The sequence below is a fragment of the Mus pahari genome, chromosome 2, assembly GCF_900095145.1.
Source record: "Mus pahari chromosome 2, PAHARI_EIJ_v1.1, whole genome shotgun sequence".
NCBI classification, from domain to species: Eukaryota; Metazoa; Chordata; class Mammalia; order Rodentia; family Muridae; genus Mus; species Mus pahari.
This window is the reverse complement of record NC_034591.1, coordinates 26,500,570-26,518,508: the sequence shown is the minus strand read 5'-3', so window position 1 is coordinate 26,518,508 and position 17,939 is coordinate 26,500,570. Positions and strand designations below refer to the sequence as shown.

The 17,939-nt window shown below is 44.0% G+C and overlaps 2 protein-coding genes across 8 annotated transcripts in view; one reads left to right on the top strand and one right to left on the bottom strand.

Moving 5' to 3' along the window:
• Positions 1-3,038: 3,038 nt before the first annotated feature.
• Positions 3,039-14,174, bottom strand: Peg10 (paternally expressed 10). The gene is given in 3 exon segments (XM_021191300.2): positions 3,039-6,303; positions 6,306-7,497; positions 13,979-14,174. Coding segments are annotated over 2 exon segments (3,060 nt in total). The 5' UTR covers positions 7,411-7,497; positions 13,979-14,174; the 3' UTR covers positions 3,039-4,348.
• A 178-nt stretch (positions 14,175-14,352) lies between these two features.
• Positions 14,353-17,939, top strand: part of Sgce (sarcoglycan epsilon) — a 72,429-nt gene continuing 68,842 nt past the window's right edge. For 3 of the 7 annotated variants that reach the window (XM_021188819.1, XM_021188825.1, XM_021188814.1), the window contains exon 1: positions 14,353-14,579. In XM_021188819.1, coding sequence (XP_021044478.1) covers positions 14,471-14,579 — 109 coding nt within the window. In that variant the 5' untranslated portion in view covers positions 14,353-14,470. The remainder of the gene's footprint in view (positions 14,580-17,939) is intronic. The other 4 variants (XM_021188831.2, XM_029535346.1, XM_029535345.1 and 1 more) reach the window with 2 other exon arrangements.

Genomic DNA, 17,939 nt, shown 5'->3' with positions numbered 1-17,939 from the left:
CCCTTCTCCTTATACACCACCCTCCTTTTCTACACCACCCCTCTCCTTCTCCTATCCCTCCCTTTCTTCACCACCCCTCCCTTCGTCCACCCTTCCTTCCTTTTTATACCACTCCCCCCTTTATACACCACCCCTCCATTTATATACCACCCCTTCCCACTGGATTCCTAACCCCACAACTTTACTGTCTCTGTCTTCTTCCCCCATCTCAACTCATCTCAAGAATTCCATTTGTATTGAATTATTCCCAGTGTAATGTTCTTTGCCATTAGTTGGTGGGTTTTAATGTTAGTCCTCTGTGGCTAGAATGTATTTCCTGGGGTATTGTGTATTATTTGGTTGTGTGATATAAAGCTCCATTCCAAACTTACTCGACTTATACCTTTCTTGCCACTACTTCCCATCTCCCACTCTGCCCTATTGCCAACCTTCCCCATCACCCATTCGTAAGACTCAGCATCTCCAAGAAATCCTGATATTAAGGCCACTGTGTCACTAATCACTATTCCTTGGTGGCTTTCTTACACGTGGGTTTTATAAATTGGCGTCCTGGGGTATTCTAGTCTGGGATGTCAATGGTAAGACTCTATGTAAGTGGTATGTGTCACACCGCCATACCAGTCGCACTCCCGATCTCAACTCAGTGTCTGGCCCCATCTCCCAGGCTTCTGACCTTGCTCTTCTCTTTCATTCTCCTATGTCCCCCCTCCAATATATTAATGAATTTCAAGTGTTCCAAAGGATCATGGGATTAATAACCATTAAGTCACTGGATTTGTTGTGAGGTGATGACTTTGTTAATTTCATAGTTAGTCCATTTCCTGGGGTTTTCTGAGTATTATCATTGATGTACTGTGTGACTGATGTGTTGTTTATATACCACCCCCAGGCCAAACTTGTTCCCATACCCACCCTTTCCCACCATCTTTTTTTTTCACTCGGCCCCTCCCCAACCCCTTATCTCCCTAGCTCCCACCCCTTGTCACTCCGGACCCACCCCACCCCTCCTCCCTCCATTCTTGATGCCAACGGGCGCTGAAATGATCAGGACACAATTTGCCTTAACCACTAAGTCTTTATTTATTGAATTTTTATTGTAACATCAATACACTTTTAGTAATACAAAGAAATATAAGAGAATACAGTAATATAATTTGAAGGGTGGGGTTGGAGGGGGGAAGGAAGAAAGGGTGTGTTAGGAAGGGGGAAGAAAGGGGTGGGTTCTGGAGGGGGGGAGGGAAGAAGGGGTGGGTTAGGAAGGGGGAAGGGGAATTGGTGAGTTAGGAAAGAGAGGGGTGTGTTTGGAAGAAGGGGTAGGTTATGGAGGGGGGGAGGAAAGAAAGAGTGGGTTGGGGGGAGGGGTATAGAAAGAGCTTTTATTCATTTTCGTACAATTTCCATTAACATTTACCATTCAACATTCTAAACTTTATTCCAGCAACAGTTTTATCAAATGATGACTGTCATCTGGCATTCCTAAAATCCCTTGAGTTAATTCCCAGAGCCTGTATTAGATTACTCTAATCGTCCTAACCTTCACTAGAATGTTATCCATGTCCAATTCACTCCTAAAACACTGACTTCCCTGTAGTTCCCTCTGAGCTCGGCCTTAAAGGTAAAGTTGGTAGGGGTAAGGGACAAATAAGTACACTCGTCCACTTGTTGAGGTATTTGATCTAACTTATCCTATGTAATCTAACTTATCCTATGTAATCTAACTTATCCTATGTAATCTAACTTATCCTATGCTTATCCTATGTGACCTAACTTATCCTATCTTATGGAACTTATGCTAACTTATCTAACTTATCCTAATTTATCTAACTTATCTTATCTTATCCTATCTTATCCTAACTTAATTTCCTAAATTACCCACCCACCTAAGATTACTTAATTCTCCCTCCCAGCCCACATGATTTATGATTATCTATCCCCTATTCTTAATTGACTATAGGAAAAAAAAGAAAGAAACAAAAGAAAAATAATGCAATGTTTAACAACAATTCAACAGCAAAATTCTGAAACAAGCAAAAACAATCCATTCCCATCAGATGCATGTTCCCTCTCCAGCTGAATATGTAGCATGGTCCCTGCAGAGTCTTCTGCAGGCGGTCCTTCATGACTGGTCAGGTCTCTCCAACAGGATGCTCTCCGTCGCCCATCTTGGAACTGTGCAGGATGCGGGATGTCAATGACGTGTGACATCGAGATCAATTCAAGAGTCCAAGAGGTACCTGTAAACTTAAACACAAGTCTGGACTGCACCATACAGATGCCCAACTCAAATCACTCTCAGCTAAATGCCTCCTGGTACAAACTAAACTGACTCTTCGTGGTGAACTTCATGACCAGCAATAGAAACTCTCACACCTCCTTCACTTTTAATTCATAAGGAATTCAAATTTGGGCCCACAGCCAATTAATTAATTTTGCTAGTTTGTGTTCGCCACTCCAATTTCTTCCTAATAAATGAATAAAGGCATTTTTGTTGGAAGTGCCAAAATAAAAGAAAAAACAATATAAACAATTAATGTAAAATTGATCAACAGAAGCAAAATAAATCAAGAGAAAGGAAACTTAACAAAATTTCAGTACTATAAAGTAAATTTAAAATCACTTATCCTTAACGCCTAACATCTATAGAGTACATATAGGAGTAGAGCATAGTACACACTGCCAAAGTCAATGTCAAGCTTCACTGTCCCCTGTGAGCTGTGAACTCACACCAGCACCACTTCCCTGACTCAGGTGGCCAACTTCTCCAACCCTTTGCTTGCAGTGGTGGCAAATGTCCGTGTGTACATGCCAGGGCTGCAGGTGATGACCCATTGCTAGGCCCTCTGCAGCTTGAAGATCAAATGAGTCAAAAAAAAAAAAAATGCAGGAAGGATGGAATTGAGATCTGAGGTAAACTGAAGTGATGCTTCAAAAAAAAAAATCAGAAGCAAATGCACCATTTAAAGTAATTACTGTAAAACACGCAGTGATCCAAAATCGAAATGACAGCCAAAAAAAAAAAAAAAAAAAAAAAAAAACCACCACCAATGGAAAAAAAACCCACTGAACTAATTAAAACATGTCAGGATAACAAAGAGATAAATGCTGATGAAAAAGGAAACTTCACCATTAAGATTCACAGCAGGTAGAAATAAAAACCATGTTATGTCCTACTGCTCCTTTAGGCCTGCCTCTTTCATCTCCTTGCATAGCAGCAAAATGGAGTCTCAGCAGTCAGGCAGAACGGTGACAAATCCTGCAGCAGGGTTAATGGTAATAGTAGAGAATCAAACAGAAAGAGAGGTTAGACAAATGTTTCAAGGTAGCAGCAAGAGGCTCCATCCGTAGAAGTCCATATCTTCAAGACGATGCCGGCGTTCTAATTCCATGTCTTCAAATGGAGTGTGGATCTGGGTGCAAAATCATTTCCCCTCTCTAAACATCCTCATGGTCCATGCCACTAAAGGGGTGGTTGATGGATGTCCAGATGCATATGAAGGCAAACAAATGGGTGGATGATTGCAAAACTTTGCTGGTGTTTCTCCAGCCAATTAACAACAGTCATGAAAATTCTTGCTGACGTTCCTGACAAGTTGGTTACAATGAACTAACTCACAGGCTCTTGTCCAAGTTTGGGTACCAAATTTAGAAGTCCTTTTGATGTGCCCTCTTGCATGACTGAGAGGTGGTTACAACTTTCTACAAACCCCTAACACACCTGAAGCCACCAGAAGCCTCTGGTTGAAAAGTTTCACACTTTAAGGTAACCAGTTCCTGGCATGATAAGATGTTATGACAGAGTTCTTGGGTACACATGATTTGCACCAGAATGTGATGGCACCCTCACAAGTCAGTCTGAGAGAGCACTTCCTTTTCAAGCTGAGGTGTTTCATGTTGCAGAAAATCAGTCGAGTTGCTGCTCCTTGAAAATTAACGGAACCATGAAAGTGGAGTTTGAAGGTGGTGAAGTTTCATGGGGTGCAGCAAGAGAATCACGGAAGCCTTCCATACTGCACCTAAAAGTCTGGCTTCCTTTATAAGGTGCCCAGGATACGGGCAGGTCATGTCCTCCTCCTCCTCCTCCTCTTTCTTCTTCTCTTCCTCTTCTCTCCCTCTGTAAGAAATCAGCATGGCCTGTGTTTGTATCAGCTTCTTTGTAAAGACAGTTGGCAGCCTGCGATTGAGATGGTGAGAGTAAAACCCAGGCCTGTCAACTTACAAATTGGCAGTCAAGATGAAAACTGACTTTAGTCCTGCATGCCTCTGCCTCAGAAGGTCCAGTAGCACACAGTCATTGAGAAGCTGCACAGGATCAAGTTGAGGGCAGAGACTACAAAGGACATGACAGGTTCTACGCAGCACTGCAGGATGAGGCTGGTGGAGGTGGAGGTGGCGGTGGAGGTGGCGGTGGTGGTGGAGGTGGCTGTGGAGGAGGATACTGGGGCACCGGAGGCTGGCGGTTGGTATTTTGAGACAAGGTGATTACAACAGGCACAACAATTATTCTTCCATGTACATCTCGTCCTACTGGGTACCACGCAGTCATCATATGTGGACTTGTATAGTACACATACGCTGGATATGGGTAGCCAGGAACTTGGACAAATTCACCATAGCTTGCCAGGTGTGCAGGGTCTCCCATATTTGGAAGAGACATGCGAAGGTACTGATTTTGGATGGTGCCACTCTGTGGAGCTCGGCAATTGTAAGTGACTTGGAGTTTCCACCCTCTTTTCACTTGCAGGACTTGGGCTCCATTGGCCGCCACAGTGGGAGTCATGAGCCCATCTTTCACATTCCTGTCCACGAAATTTCGCAGAGCATTCATTTCAGACTCAGACATTGAGTACAAATGTCCACTGGGAAGGCTGTGTGCTCCAGGAATCATCTCAATGTTAGGGTCAACCACCCGGTGACCCGGATAGACATGCTCATCAACAGGTGTATACACATTCTGAATATAGCAATACCTTACAGGGTGGTAAATTCTGAATCCAGCCATGTGGTAGAAGAATGGTGGCTGCTGATGCGGGTTAGGATGCCCGTTCGGATGCAGCTGCGGATGCTGGTGTGGATGCAGCTGTGGATGCTGTTGCGGATGCAGGTGTGGATCCATATGGGGATCCTGATGTGGACCCTGATGGGGATCCATATGGGGATCCTGCTGGGGATCCTGCTGTGCATCCTGCTGGGGATCCTGCTGGGGATTCTGCTGTGCATCCTGCTGGGGATCCTGCTGGGGATCCTGCTGGGCATCCTGCTGGGGATCCTGCTGGGGACCCTGCTGGGCATCCTGCTGGGGATCCTGCTGGGGATCCTGCTGGGGATCTGGATGCTGATGTGGATCCGGATGAGGCTGGTGATGCGGATCCTGATGGGGATCTGGATGCTGATGTGGATCCGGATGAGGATGGTGATGTGGATCCGGATTCATATGGTTATGCAGATACTGATACAGATACTGATGCAGATCTGGATGCAGATGGTGATGCAGAAACTGATGCAGATACTGATGCAGATACTGATGCAGATACTCATGCAGATGCTCATGCTGATCTGGAGGCAGATGGTGGTGCATAACCGGATACAGATGGTAGTACAAATACTGATATAGATACTGCTGCAGTTGGTGCTGCATATCCGCCTGCTGCTGCTGATGATAATGCGGATCCGGATGCGGATACTGATGCGGATCTGGATGCAGAAACTGATGCAGATGCTGATGCAGATGCTGATGCATATGCGGATGCACATGCGGATGCACATGATGAAGTAGATACGGATGCAAATTCGGTTGTGGCACAGTAAACAGTAAGTTAGAAGGTATCTGTGCAAACATCCGGCAGCGAAGTCGGCAGTAATCAGAGTTGAAGACAATAGAGCGAGTGCTCCAGGTAATGTGAGGATCATGTGTGCTCAGCCAACGAATTCCTAGGACAATAGGAAAGAAAGGAGACTGAGTCACATCAAATGACAGTATCTCACGGTGGTCTCCCAGATCAACTATCAGGTGGTGGGTTTCCAGAATGATTGGGCCCGAGGCAATTGGATGCCCATCAATAGCTTCCACCATCACTGGCCAGTCTTTGATTCTGAGAGGAATTGCATTTTGTATGACAAAGTCTTGATCAATAAAGTTGCCAGATGCACCAGAATCAATCATAGCTCGGACAAACAGGGTGGGTCTGCCCGGCATATGAATCTGGAGCATCACTTGTAGGTGCGGAGTCGAAGCCTCGGAGGGTGGGGACCTTATTCGTTCTGGCCCTGTCGCTGAAGGTCCCCCTACAGCGGGGCCGGGGAGTTTCCCGGCGGCGAATTTTTGGAGGCTTTCGCTGGACACGTGTCGGCGAAATGTCCCCCGTTGCCGCAGTAGAGACACAAGTTCATTTTCCGGCGTCTCTCTTTTTCTTCCTTGGACAGGCGCATGCGGGCACCTCCCACAGGCTCGGTGGGATCGGTCTGGCTGTTTGGAGGCATCACCAAGGCTCTCGGTGAAGGATCGGGCTTTGCAGCAGCATCACGGGCCAGCCTTCTCTCGATGTGAATACAGGCAGTGATCAGAGCAGCCAGGGTCTTGGGGGCTTCCTGGCGAGACAGCTCTGCGCGAATGTCTGGGTTGAGGCCTTCCTGGAACTGATCCATCAGGGCAGGCTCAGTCCAATCCAGGTCCTGGGCAATCATCTGGAATGCATTGGAGTAGTCCACAACAGGTCCAGGGCCCTGGCGCAGACGTCTGATCTTGCGTTTGGCAGCTTCACGTCTCTGAGGGTCTTCAAAGACATGCTTCAGCTCCATCATAAAGGCAGTGTAGTTGTGCATCAGGTAAGTACATCTTTGCAGCTTGGCAGTAGCCCAGCGGGCGGCACGGCCGATCAGCATGCTTGTCACGAAGCAGACACGGATGCGGTCAACTGAGAAATCTCTGGTGCTCTTTTCCATGAAGAGCTGGCACTGATACATGAAAGGACCCAGCATGTCAGGGTTGCCATCAAACTTCTCAGGAAGGTCTTCAAGGCAGTCATCTTCGGAGAAAAAGTTGGGGATAGGGGCTGCTGCAGCACCCTGAAGCTCCAGGTCATCATCGTCACTGTACTCAGGGAGCTGATCCTGGTCAGTTTCTGAATCAAAGTCATCGTCCTCATCATCATCAAAGTCATCTAAATGATCCAGGAAACTGTAACTCTGTGCAAGTAACTCCACCTGATCCAGCAGGCTCATATTCTCAAACTGCCTGTTCATGTGTTCGTCAAAGTTGTTGATGTCTTCAGGGAGCTCATCATGTCTGCGTTCATCTTCATCATCGGTGTCAGGCACACCGGGACTCTTCGGCGTGTTGTTGTTGTTGTTGTTGTTGGGAGGAGGGGGAGGGGGAGGGGGCGGGCAGTTGGAGGAACCACCCGCAGCAGCCATGGCGGCGGTGGGAGGGGCTTCACTCCCCTGGGGAGGGAGCCCTGGATCCTGGGACCCTCGTGGTTGGTTCTTAAAACCCTCCTGTTCCTGTAAATGACAACAGAAGCATACATTCAACATTCAAAGCAGTCGCTATTAGCAGGGATTGAGGTGTTCAACTATCCCTTGATAATTATTTATCAGTTGATAATTAGTCAACAGAATACACACCCTCAAGAGGACAAGGTAATCATTCACAAAATAGTGAAAAACATACTATTTCACTTGTTCTTTATAATTAATAATGTATACACTTCGGCAGCAGTACATACACCTTTAAAAACTATAATAGAAAGGCGACAATTGCAAACAAATACGTTTGGATTTTGTTTGTTTGTTTGGGTATAGAGGTCATACAGCAAGAAGCTTACAAGGCAGAGATAAATAGGAAACAAATTATGCAAGATAACTTCAAAATCATGCAAATTGATTCCAACATCATACCTTTTACTAATAAGAACCTTAGGAGAAAATAACACCCTAATCAATAAGAAACCACACACACAAGACATAGGTATTAAAACCACAATGCCTGTACTCATCAACTCCGAAAAAAATCAAAGCAGTTGGCCAAATGTCACATCAGAGGCACACCCTTAACAATGAAGCCTGAATTATTAAGTCTCATGACAACCACTATTACAAAAGCCACAAGATTATCTAATTGCTTTTATGACCACAAATTAACTTCCTCAGGAGAATTCTCTATGGGACAGAAAAGCATTGAACAGCTCATGGGGATGTCAGTTTACTTTATTAGGAAATTATTAAACAAATATTAATTGATGCCTACTAGGAAGAAATGGGCTATACACTAGGACATCTTTTTTAAAAGATGCCCAATAATAGCACAATTTAAATTCTTCATGTTTTAATTACAAAACATAGGTAAGGGGGGGGCAGGAGGGTAGGGAGTGAGAGGGTGGAAGGGTAGGGGGTGGTGGGTGGGAGGGTGGTGGGAGCACCTTCTCAGAGGCAAAGGGGAAGGGGGATGGGGTGAAGAACTCTGGGGTGGGGGACCAGGAAGGGGGGAAACATTTGGAATGTAAACAAATAAAATAATTTAATAAAGAAAAAAAGAACCCTAAAAAAAGATAACATAGGTAGAAATCACTCAATCACAACTGTTAATTGACTAATAAGGCTATTAATTATATAACAGAAGGCTACTTTCTGTATAAGTGTGGAGGGGCTATAACTATTGCAACTTGGGCATCCTGAATCTAAAGATACTTAAAATTTCTACTTTATCAGTAAAAGAAATACAGAACTTCATTTGCATTAAAGGTTGATAGTATGTAGCCTTTAGGGCCCCACCCAAAGGCTTGTAAAATTAAAAGGTAACTCTGTGTGTGTGGGAAGAGTAGTTTAAATGTTTTCATTATGATTATAGTGAAATCACAGCAGTGTCTGCCTATGTATGTCCTGAGAAATAGGGTTAATTGCAATTAGAGTGATTAATACTTATGTATTTGTGAGGATCTCAAAACGGCAAAATTTAAATAATTATAATAAAGAACAAAAAGTTTAAAAACTTTGTAATTAGATAGCCCAGCAAACTTTTTAAAAAGTTTAACAAAGTTTATTAAATTTAAAAAAAGAAAATGAAAGTTCACACTTACAGCAACTTTTAAGTTTAAAGCTTAAATCTTTAAAGCTTTAAAAACTTAAGTTTAACAAAGTTTAATGAAGGTTTTAAAAAACTTTTAAGAAGTTTGAACTTACAAACTTTAAACTTTTAAGTTTAAAGTTTAAAACTTTAGAAAGTATAAAAACTTTGTAATTGGACAGTCTAGAAACTTTTTAAAGAATTTAAAAGTTTACTGAGCTTACAACTTTTAAGCTTAAAGGTTAAAGCTTTAGAAACTTGAAAGTTGTTTTTGAAAGTTTTAAAACCTTCAAAAAGTTTAAAACTTTTTAATAGTTACGAACTTTTAATTTAAAAAGCTTGATAAATGTTTAAGGACATAAAGTTTTAAACTTTTGAACAAACATAAGTTTAAAATTAAGTTTTCTTTTTCTTTTACCAATCAAGGCAAAAATGGGCACTAATTAAATTCCATGAAACTAAAAAGACAAAAAATTGTTAATTAGCAAAGTTAGCTAATATTTTAACCTGTTGAATATTTTAAAAAAGAGAGGAAAACTGACATCCCACATGACACCTGTTCATCATCTTTGTCCCATCCCCCTGCTTTCTTAACAAGCACACCGTCCCCCCCCCACACACACACCTTTTAGGCCCCTCCCCTGCCATAACCATCTGCAGACATTTTCCTTTTGTCCTAAGTTGTTCCTATGGCCTTTCCAATAAGCAGAACACACAGGTGATTAAAGTGTGACTTCTGTCATCTAGAAAAGAAAGACAACTTCAAAATAAAAATTAAAACCTTCCTTAAAATGGTCTCAGCATGGCCTGGTACAGCCTGACTCAGGTCAGGAAGGTCCACACCCTACTGGGGTGGGCTTTATTGAAGCAGGGTCTGGTGGACATTAACACCTATAAAAGATACCTAGCTATAGGTTAGAAACTGCAATAGGAAACCAGCAAACAATCAATATGCTCAGGAAGATAATTTAAAGTGAGATTGGAGTTAAGGTAATGGGGAGGGACTGTACTCACATCACTCAGGGTGTGCCCCTCCCACCAAGATATTCAAGGGGGGTTGCTTTTGGTTTTTAATAATATAATGCTGGTTAAACAAATTAAGTGCCTTATTTAGCTTGTGAGGTCACCAGTTGAAGATCTGTGACCTTCACCACTCCTAGGCCTCAGGCTTACACCAGTGGGGGGTGGGCTTGCAATTGTGGGGTGGGACTCTACTCCAAAGTTCAGTAGTTTAACCAATAAGAAGTTATACGGTATTGAGCAAACTGGTTAACAGTAACCATAAACAAGTAATGACAATGTTTACTGTGGGGCAGGACAGGTTGATGACAGGCAAGGAGCACTTTGACTTTGTTTTAATTTGACTTAAAAATTGTGGCTCCTCACAACCCCTCATGAAGGGCTGGACTGGGGGGGGGGGATGAGGCTGCTAAGAGCTCCCATTCCTGAGAACTGAAAGTTCACACTGTATAAGCCAGCTGCTTGAGACAGGACCATTTTCCTATATGATAATTAAGTTTTAATCAATTAAGAATAAATAAATAAGCAAATACGTAAATACACCTGATTAATTATTAACCCTTTACAATGACTTCTTCAAAGTAATTTTAATTCCCCCAAACACAAAGAGCAACAACAGTAAATAAAATCATATGTAAATGTCTCATTATGAAATGAAACACCATTAAGGAACTTTTAGTTGCTTTAAAATTTTATATCTTTTTCTTAATATTATGTGAATTATCTGTGAAATGTAATTTGCATAGAATTTTCAATGTTTTGAATCTCTTTAATATGCAGATAAAATTCCCAAAGCAAAGCATGCATTTCAAGCTGTAATTATAAGCATATATTTCCCACAGATAGTTATATATTAGGGAGGGGCACTAGGAAGGCAAGAGATTAGGGGAGCAAAAGCCCCCTATTTCTCTCTTTAACAAAATTCTGGCTCATAGTATATAATATGGAACCAGATTTATTTTTTAAATTTCTTCATTAATTTAGAAACATTTCTATTTGGCTTCTCTGTAAATTACACAGATGTTTAATTAAGCCAGTTGTAACCATCTCTGTCCCGCAATGTAACCACCCTGTTATATCACACAAATTTGAAATGTCAATATGTAGCATTAATAACCCACTTGCCCCAAATTTAAATTAGCTTTTTATGAAAAAAGCTAATTACTTGGGACACCAAATAATTAGCTTTTTATGAAAAAAGCTAATTACTTGGAATAACAAATAATTAGCTTTTTATGAAAAAAGCTAATTATTTGGAATATAATTTAGTTGATTCACATTATAATTACAGCTTACGTTACTGGAGTTCAAAACCATACTTTTTTAAAAAGAAACTTTTAAATGTGTTTTCAAAAGGGCCAGCAACTCAACTCAGGACAGCAAAGCACCTTAAGAAAAAGGAACAAAATTTCAAAAAAGCCTGAAGGCCAGCAGCAAGACAATGAATAATTAATTTATTCTGGCCATTTAACACATTTAATGAATCCTTACTAGGTGCCAAGCAGGGTTAATCACCTAGAATGTTCTAAAAACAACAACAACAACAACAACAACAACAACAACAACCCTTTTCTATGCTAACAAACATCTCTCTCAGAAGCCAAGCCGTAACACCCAAACCCCTAAAAACTCCTCAGAAACACAGTGCTAGTCACCTCTGGCTTTGTATTTTCCAAAGCATCTAATTCCAGGAAGTCCAATGGTGTCTTGATCAAATAATTAAATATGAAAATATTTTTAAATTTAATTTTTAATTTAAAATAAGTAATAGTTTTCATTGCTTCAAGGCATCAGCTAGGCTTTTTTTACAAGTTCCCATATCCCACTATCAGGAGTTTTAATTGTGGGATCTTTTTATTTAATAATGCAATGCACTTATTAAAAGTGCTTATGCATGTCAGGTATACTTATTATTGTTGTTGTTAATTATTCTTATTATCCTTCTATTTACTAGACACCTGTGGACAAAAAATAAAACCGCGCAACAGAGAAACCGCAGGGAGGCGGGGCTGTGCAGCCAGGCTCAGACAGGCAGAGGCGCACATGCGCACTGGAGGCAAACCTGAAGGGAGGGGTGCAGTCCGCACTGCGCAGGCGCAAGCAGGCTGGGGGCAGGCGGGGCTCTGGGGCTCCTTGGAGGAGCTCTGGGGAGGAGCTGAACAGTTAGAGAGGCGGGGCCTGGGCCGGCCTGCCTCAGAGGAGGCGGGCCTTGGGGGCGGGGGCTAGGCAGGCCACCTCAGAGGAGGCGGGCCTTGGGGGCGGGGACCAGGTAGGCTGGCTCTAAGGCGTCAGCACTTGGGAGGTTGGGCCTTTGGAAGCATGTTCTGGAAAAGCGCGCGACAGGCGAGGCGCGCGGCCTCTCTGCAGATGAGGCAAGGCTAGGATGGGCGGGGCAGGTCTGAGACTGGCTACAACAGGGCTGCAGAATGACTGCATGCCTCCCCCCGCCCCCCTACCTCCCCAGACCCCTCCCAGCAGCTCCCAACCACCAGATCCCTTCCGTGCAGCAAGAGCGAACCCCCACCTCCCATCATCTCCCACCTCCCATCATCTCCCGCCTCCCATCATCTCCCACCTCCCATCATCTCCCGCCTCCCACCTCGGCCTCGGGCCCACCCAGCAAACCGGACAGTTTCCACAAACTGTTGCTGGACACCCATTCGTGCCCCCAAGTCCACCGCACCGTCACCTCAATCAATCACCACTAGACAAGGCAGACCATTCCGCCATCTCCAAAATCCAGCACCCCTCCACTCCACTGCCGTAAGCAGGAGTTACGTGGGCAGAATGTTAAAACCAATTTTGGCCTCCCAGGGCTCCATTTTGTCTACCACCAGCACCACCACCATCATGCAGATAACCGTCCGACAGGAAAACGCAGCCAGTTTTGATCCCGAAAGGCGAACCTGTGTTATCCCCTCACCAAGGAGAGAGTTATACATTTTCTCTCTCTCGTATTCCCAACGCGACTTTCCGTGTAGCTTAAGAGGCTGCAGGTCTTACGCCTGTGCCGCAGTTTATAGCGCCTTTTCTAAATTCACTCTTGTTGCGCTTTTGCGTTTGGTTACTCTCCTGCTGCAGCTTTCCGAATTGAGTGCGTGAAGCACAAATCGGGTTTTGCGTATCGCCGTAGTTCGGGCTGGTTGGTAGTGCTCGAAGCGCCGGTTCGCAGGTTCCCCTGTTCGCCCCGTTTCGTTTGCTCGTTGGTACACTGAAGCGCGTGGGGCGCCCATTAGTACAGCGAAGCGCATGAGGCGCCCATTAGTACAGCGAAGCGCATTAAGCGCTCATTAGTACATGGAAGCGCATGAAGCGCCCATTAGTACAGCGAAGCGCATGAAGCGCCTGTTAGGTGATCGAAGCGCAAGAAGCGCCCATCAGTTCGTAGCGCTTGAAGCGTCTATGAGTATTTTGTAGCCCGTGAAGCGCCTATGACTATTTTGTAGCGCATGAAGCGCCTATTAGGATTTCGTAGCGCAAGAAGCGCCCGTTAGTTCATCACAGCGCTTTAAGACGTGGCCGTCTGCAGCGCAATCCGTTTGTAGCGCGGCATTTAAGAGTAGCCGAGCCGATCACTTTGTAGCGTATCTGGGGGAGCTCATCCCAATGCAATTCGGTCGGTAGCTCATGTGCGTCTGCAGCTCATCGCTGTCCGCAGCTCATGCGTCTACTGACCAATTCTGGACGCGAGTCGTGGAAACCGAAGTCGCGGACCCGAAGCCGTGAAGACTTGCTTTCCACGCTCTCGTCTCAGGATCCGGCCGCTGAAGGCGTGACAAAATTTGCGAGGAGATAGTCTGGGGGGCGCTACTTTATCTCCCGCAGCTCCCGATGTAAAACGGGGATTGCGTGTGATCATTTTTGGGGGGTAAAAAAAAAAAACCCTAACCGCATACTCACCTCACGAGGAGTCCTCTGCGATGTCACGAAGGATGAGGGGTCCGGCGATGGCCCGGTCCACTGGGTGACCGCGGTCCGGAGAAGGCTCCGGACCGCAGCCCGCGCAGCGGACCTAGGCGAGGCTCGGTGGAGCTTCTCGGTTGGCTGCTCTCCCCAGGTCGTAGTTGGTCAGGATTCTTCGACACACACCAACTCGAGTTGGAAACGCGTGTACCGGGAGCCCGGACTGCTTGCCTTATATAGAGAGATCCTAGGAGGGGGGCGCCAAATCCCAGCGTGCTTCGCGAGCAGCGGGGGCGGAGGGGGGGCGCGTGGGCGGGCGCCTGGGGGGATGGGGTGGGGGCGCGGCATGCACCGCTTTGGCCCGCCGCTAGGGGCAGCATGGGCTCAGGAAGGGGGGGTGCACGATGCTGAACTGGCCAAGCTGGGAGGAAAAAAAAAGAAAGGGAGGGGAGGGGAGGATCGAGGACGGTCGGCTTAGGCAGGCCAAGAATGCTATTATTCTGGTGGTGGGAGCTGGGAGACCCTTGTGCTTGGACGGGAAAGGGTCGGGGGACACTCAAGATGAGCCCCGCGACCACTGGCACATTCTTACTGACAGGTTAGTGGCCTGCGCGCGACATGGAGGTTCAGGGGCCCACAGGCCGCCGCCTCACCCTCCCCCACTCGGGTTCCGGGGTACCAGGGCGTGCCCAAAGGGTGCTAGTCCCGCTCTATGCCCAATGCCCCCCCACAGCACCCCTCTTTCAGGACACCCTGCAGCCCACCTCTTGGGCTAAGTGGGTCCCTCCCCAGGTTTGACCCTTGGCCTTCTCTTTCTCTCTGCACCCCCACGGCCCCTCCCTGTCCAGCAGGGTAGGAATTCAGCTCCAGTTTCCATTAAGAAGGGCACCCCTCCTCGCTCCCCAGCCTGGTGGTGGACATCTTCTGATCCCTGAAACAGACTTGGGGGTCGTTGCCCCTCGGGGTGGGGGTGGGGGTGGGGGCTTTACCCCACAATTGAGACTCCCTGGCCTAGATCTGAACCAAAGGACATGGCTGGCCAGCTGCTTTCTCTCTTACACAAAGATGTACATCTTTTCTCATTTTCTGGGATCTGGTTGAGAGAGAAAAAGACCACCAAAATGTGACATTTAAAAGACCGAATCTCCCCTCCTCCCCGCTTTTTTTTTTTTTTTTTTTTAAAGCATATTTCCTGGTGGCGCGAACCTGATTTTTTCCTTAGGTTTTACCGAACACGGAAGCAGGATCATAAAATTCTGGGAGCCAAACCGCGGTGTGCAGGTCAGGGTCAACCATGGCTGGGGGCCAGAGATGCTGCAAACAGCACCCATTGCCCTACTAAATACGTTACGAAGGGAAAGCCAGAACAATTGAAAACAGCTGTGGATGCTTCCAGTGTTCTTGGCGGGCTTTGGAAGCCTTCAGCTACGGACTTTGTGAGGTTTACACGGAGACCTCAGATTCCCCCCCCCACCCCCCGCGCCGTTTTGTATTTCTAAATCTTGTGGGTGAATGAATGTTTTGGGGTACAGTAACTGTAGGTTCAAACCTTTGAAACAGGTCACCGAGACTCAGCTCCAAGCATTTCCTTGACTTGAAACATAAACCTGTAAAAAAAATTTTTTTTAACGTTAGAGAAATTTGCAAAGGAATAAGGCATTCAAATACTAACGGGGGAAAGGATGTTAAGTAAAACCTTAATGCGGATTCCCACCTAAGCCGCTCCAAGTCCTAGGTGCTGAGAAAATTAGCAATCTGTTGCTAATCTTTGTCAAAAAAAAAAAAAAAAGTTCAGGTTAAAAGGAAAATCAAATTGTCTACAACTGAGTTAGATTTATAAACCACAGATGAAACATATTTGTTTTTTAAAGACTAAAACTGAGCGTATTTCAGCAATATTTCTGCAGCTTTTTTTTCCTTAAAGGAAAAACAAGACTTTGACCCATTGTGTACGACAAGGTAGAAGGGACCCTGCGCTGTACAAAGCATTAAGCTTTTTAGCACTAAGCAAAAAACTCATTCATTTCCTGGGAATCTACTTATTAGAAATTAAATGTTGACCTCCAGAAATAAATAAGTGCAGATTTCCAAGAGCAAAGGACATTTATCTAGGAAATTGGGCGAACATAATCATTACTTTTAATTTAAAAGTGTTTATCCTTTTCTGCAAGACAGACTGATTCCAGGATTTTAAAACAATGTTTATTTAACAGTCCCTGTTCCGGTGACTGCCAGACTGTCATATGCTTAGGAGCAATTTCTTCCCCCCTCAAAGTTAATTCACCAAGCTGTTCACTGGGAGCATTTTAAGAGTTCACTTTTTTAAAAACTGAGACTTACAGCAAACATGGATCTAAAAAGTAAGGAAAATTCAAGTTTTAAAAATCACCCATCTTTCAGGGTTTGAACTAATTTGACTTTTTTCATTTCAAAATGTTAGCCAGTATTTTTATTTATTGATTGATGGCTTAAAAAATAGAAATGGTTTTGTTGGTACTTGTGTAATAATAGTAATTCTCTCATGATCCAAATTCCAGAAATTACCTTACTAAGGCAACCAAGATCACCTGTGACATCCTCGGCTTGCTGTGGTGCCGGCAAAGTACGGTTTACCTTTTCAGATTTCCCTCTATGCTTACAGAGGTATCTAAAGAATATGTTTTTTTCTTAGGGTTGTATATACTTTTTTCTCAAAATTAAATATCGAATCAAATTAATTTCTTCCCTTGTTTTCTTTCCAAGTAGCAGATTTTGAGCATCAGATAATACTAATTTTACAATTTTCTTTAAAAATAAGCAACATTAAATTAATATTTCCTGATTGAGGTATATGAACAGCAACAACACTTAAGTATTCAAACCAATGAGCTGAGCCGTGGCTCCCTGCCTCAGGATTATCACATGGAGATATAATTCTGATCAATATTCTTGATGTTTCTTATTCTTCATACACTTTTTTTTTTTACTTTATTCAAATTATAATTTTCCTAAGGAAAAGGCGATACCAGCTGTTTAGGTAAAACTTTCTTGCTAGCTGAAAGAACAAACAATATTTAAGTGAATAGACAAAATTAATAAATACTTGAGCATTTAACTAATGTTAAATTCCAATATGTCCTAATACTGATAGATTGATAAATAAGATCTTAAGCACTCATGGTATTTACTATACAGGTGATTTTTAGATTTTTTTTTTCCCCTGTGTGGATTATTTTGCGCCGGCTTTTCACAAGGGTGAGTGTGAAGCACACGCAGTGTTTCTATGCATCACTCACTAGCTGAGGTACCTAGTGAGGTAACTAGCTGCTCTTGGTATTGGAACATTTTATCCATTTTTGTAAGAGTGCTAGGAGCTATCATCTTTTGCTTTACCACCAGTTTTAGCTCAGAGTGGAGTGACGGGGCTCTGTTTTAACACTAAGCAGGATTTTGACACCGCACATCTTTTGTTTGTACATTTTACCTATTTTGTGGCAATTTGCCCTGTATCTATGAAGCTGTTGATTTATCTTTTGTATTTAGGATAAGTTCAAGAGGAGTGAGAAGGTTTATAGTTCAAAGCTAAGGTCGAGATTTCACAAGACAAATAATAGACTACCTATTTGGGGATTTTATCCTTTCTAATGAGAAATTGATATGGATATGAATGTGCTTATTTTCTGCCTGTAGTTGACTTAGCTTCTAGGGTACTAGGAGTAAATTATTTCTAAACAAGATAAAGATTTCACTTTTCAAAGAGTAACTAAGGTTTGAATTGTTTGTTTTTGATCCGTTATTATAACAGCTTGCCATAAATCTAGCAGCTATTGGTTTACCCTGTGTATATATAGCATAACTTCACTTCTGGGGAGTAAATTATGTCTCTAAGCCAGGTGGAATTTTCACTTGTCTCACAGACTTTACAGACGGCAATGAACACACCATAAAAACTGGCTAGAGATAACCTGAGTGAGACAGA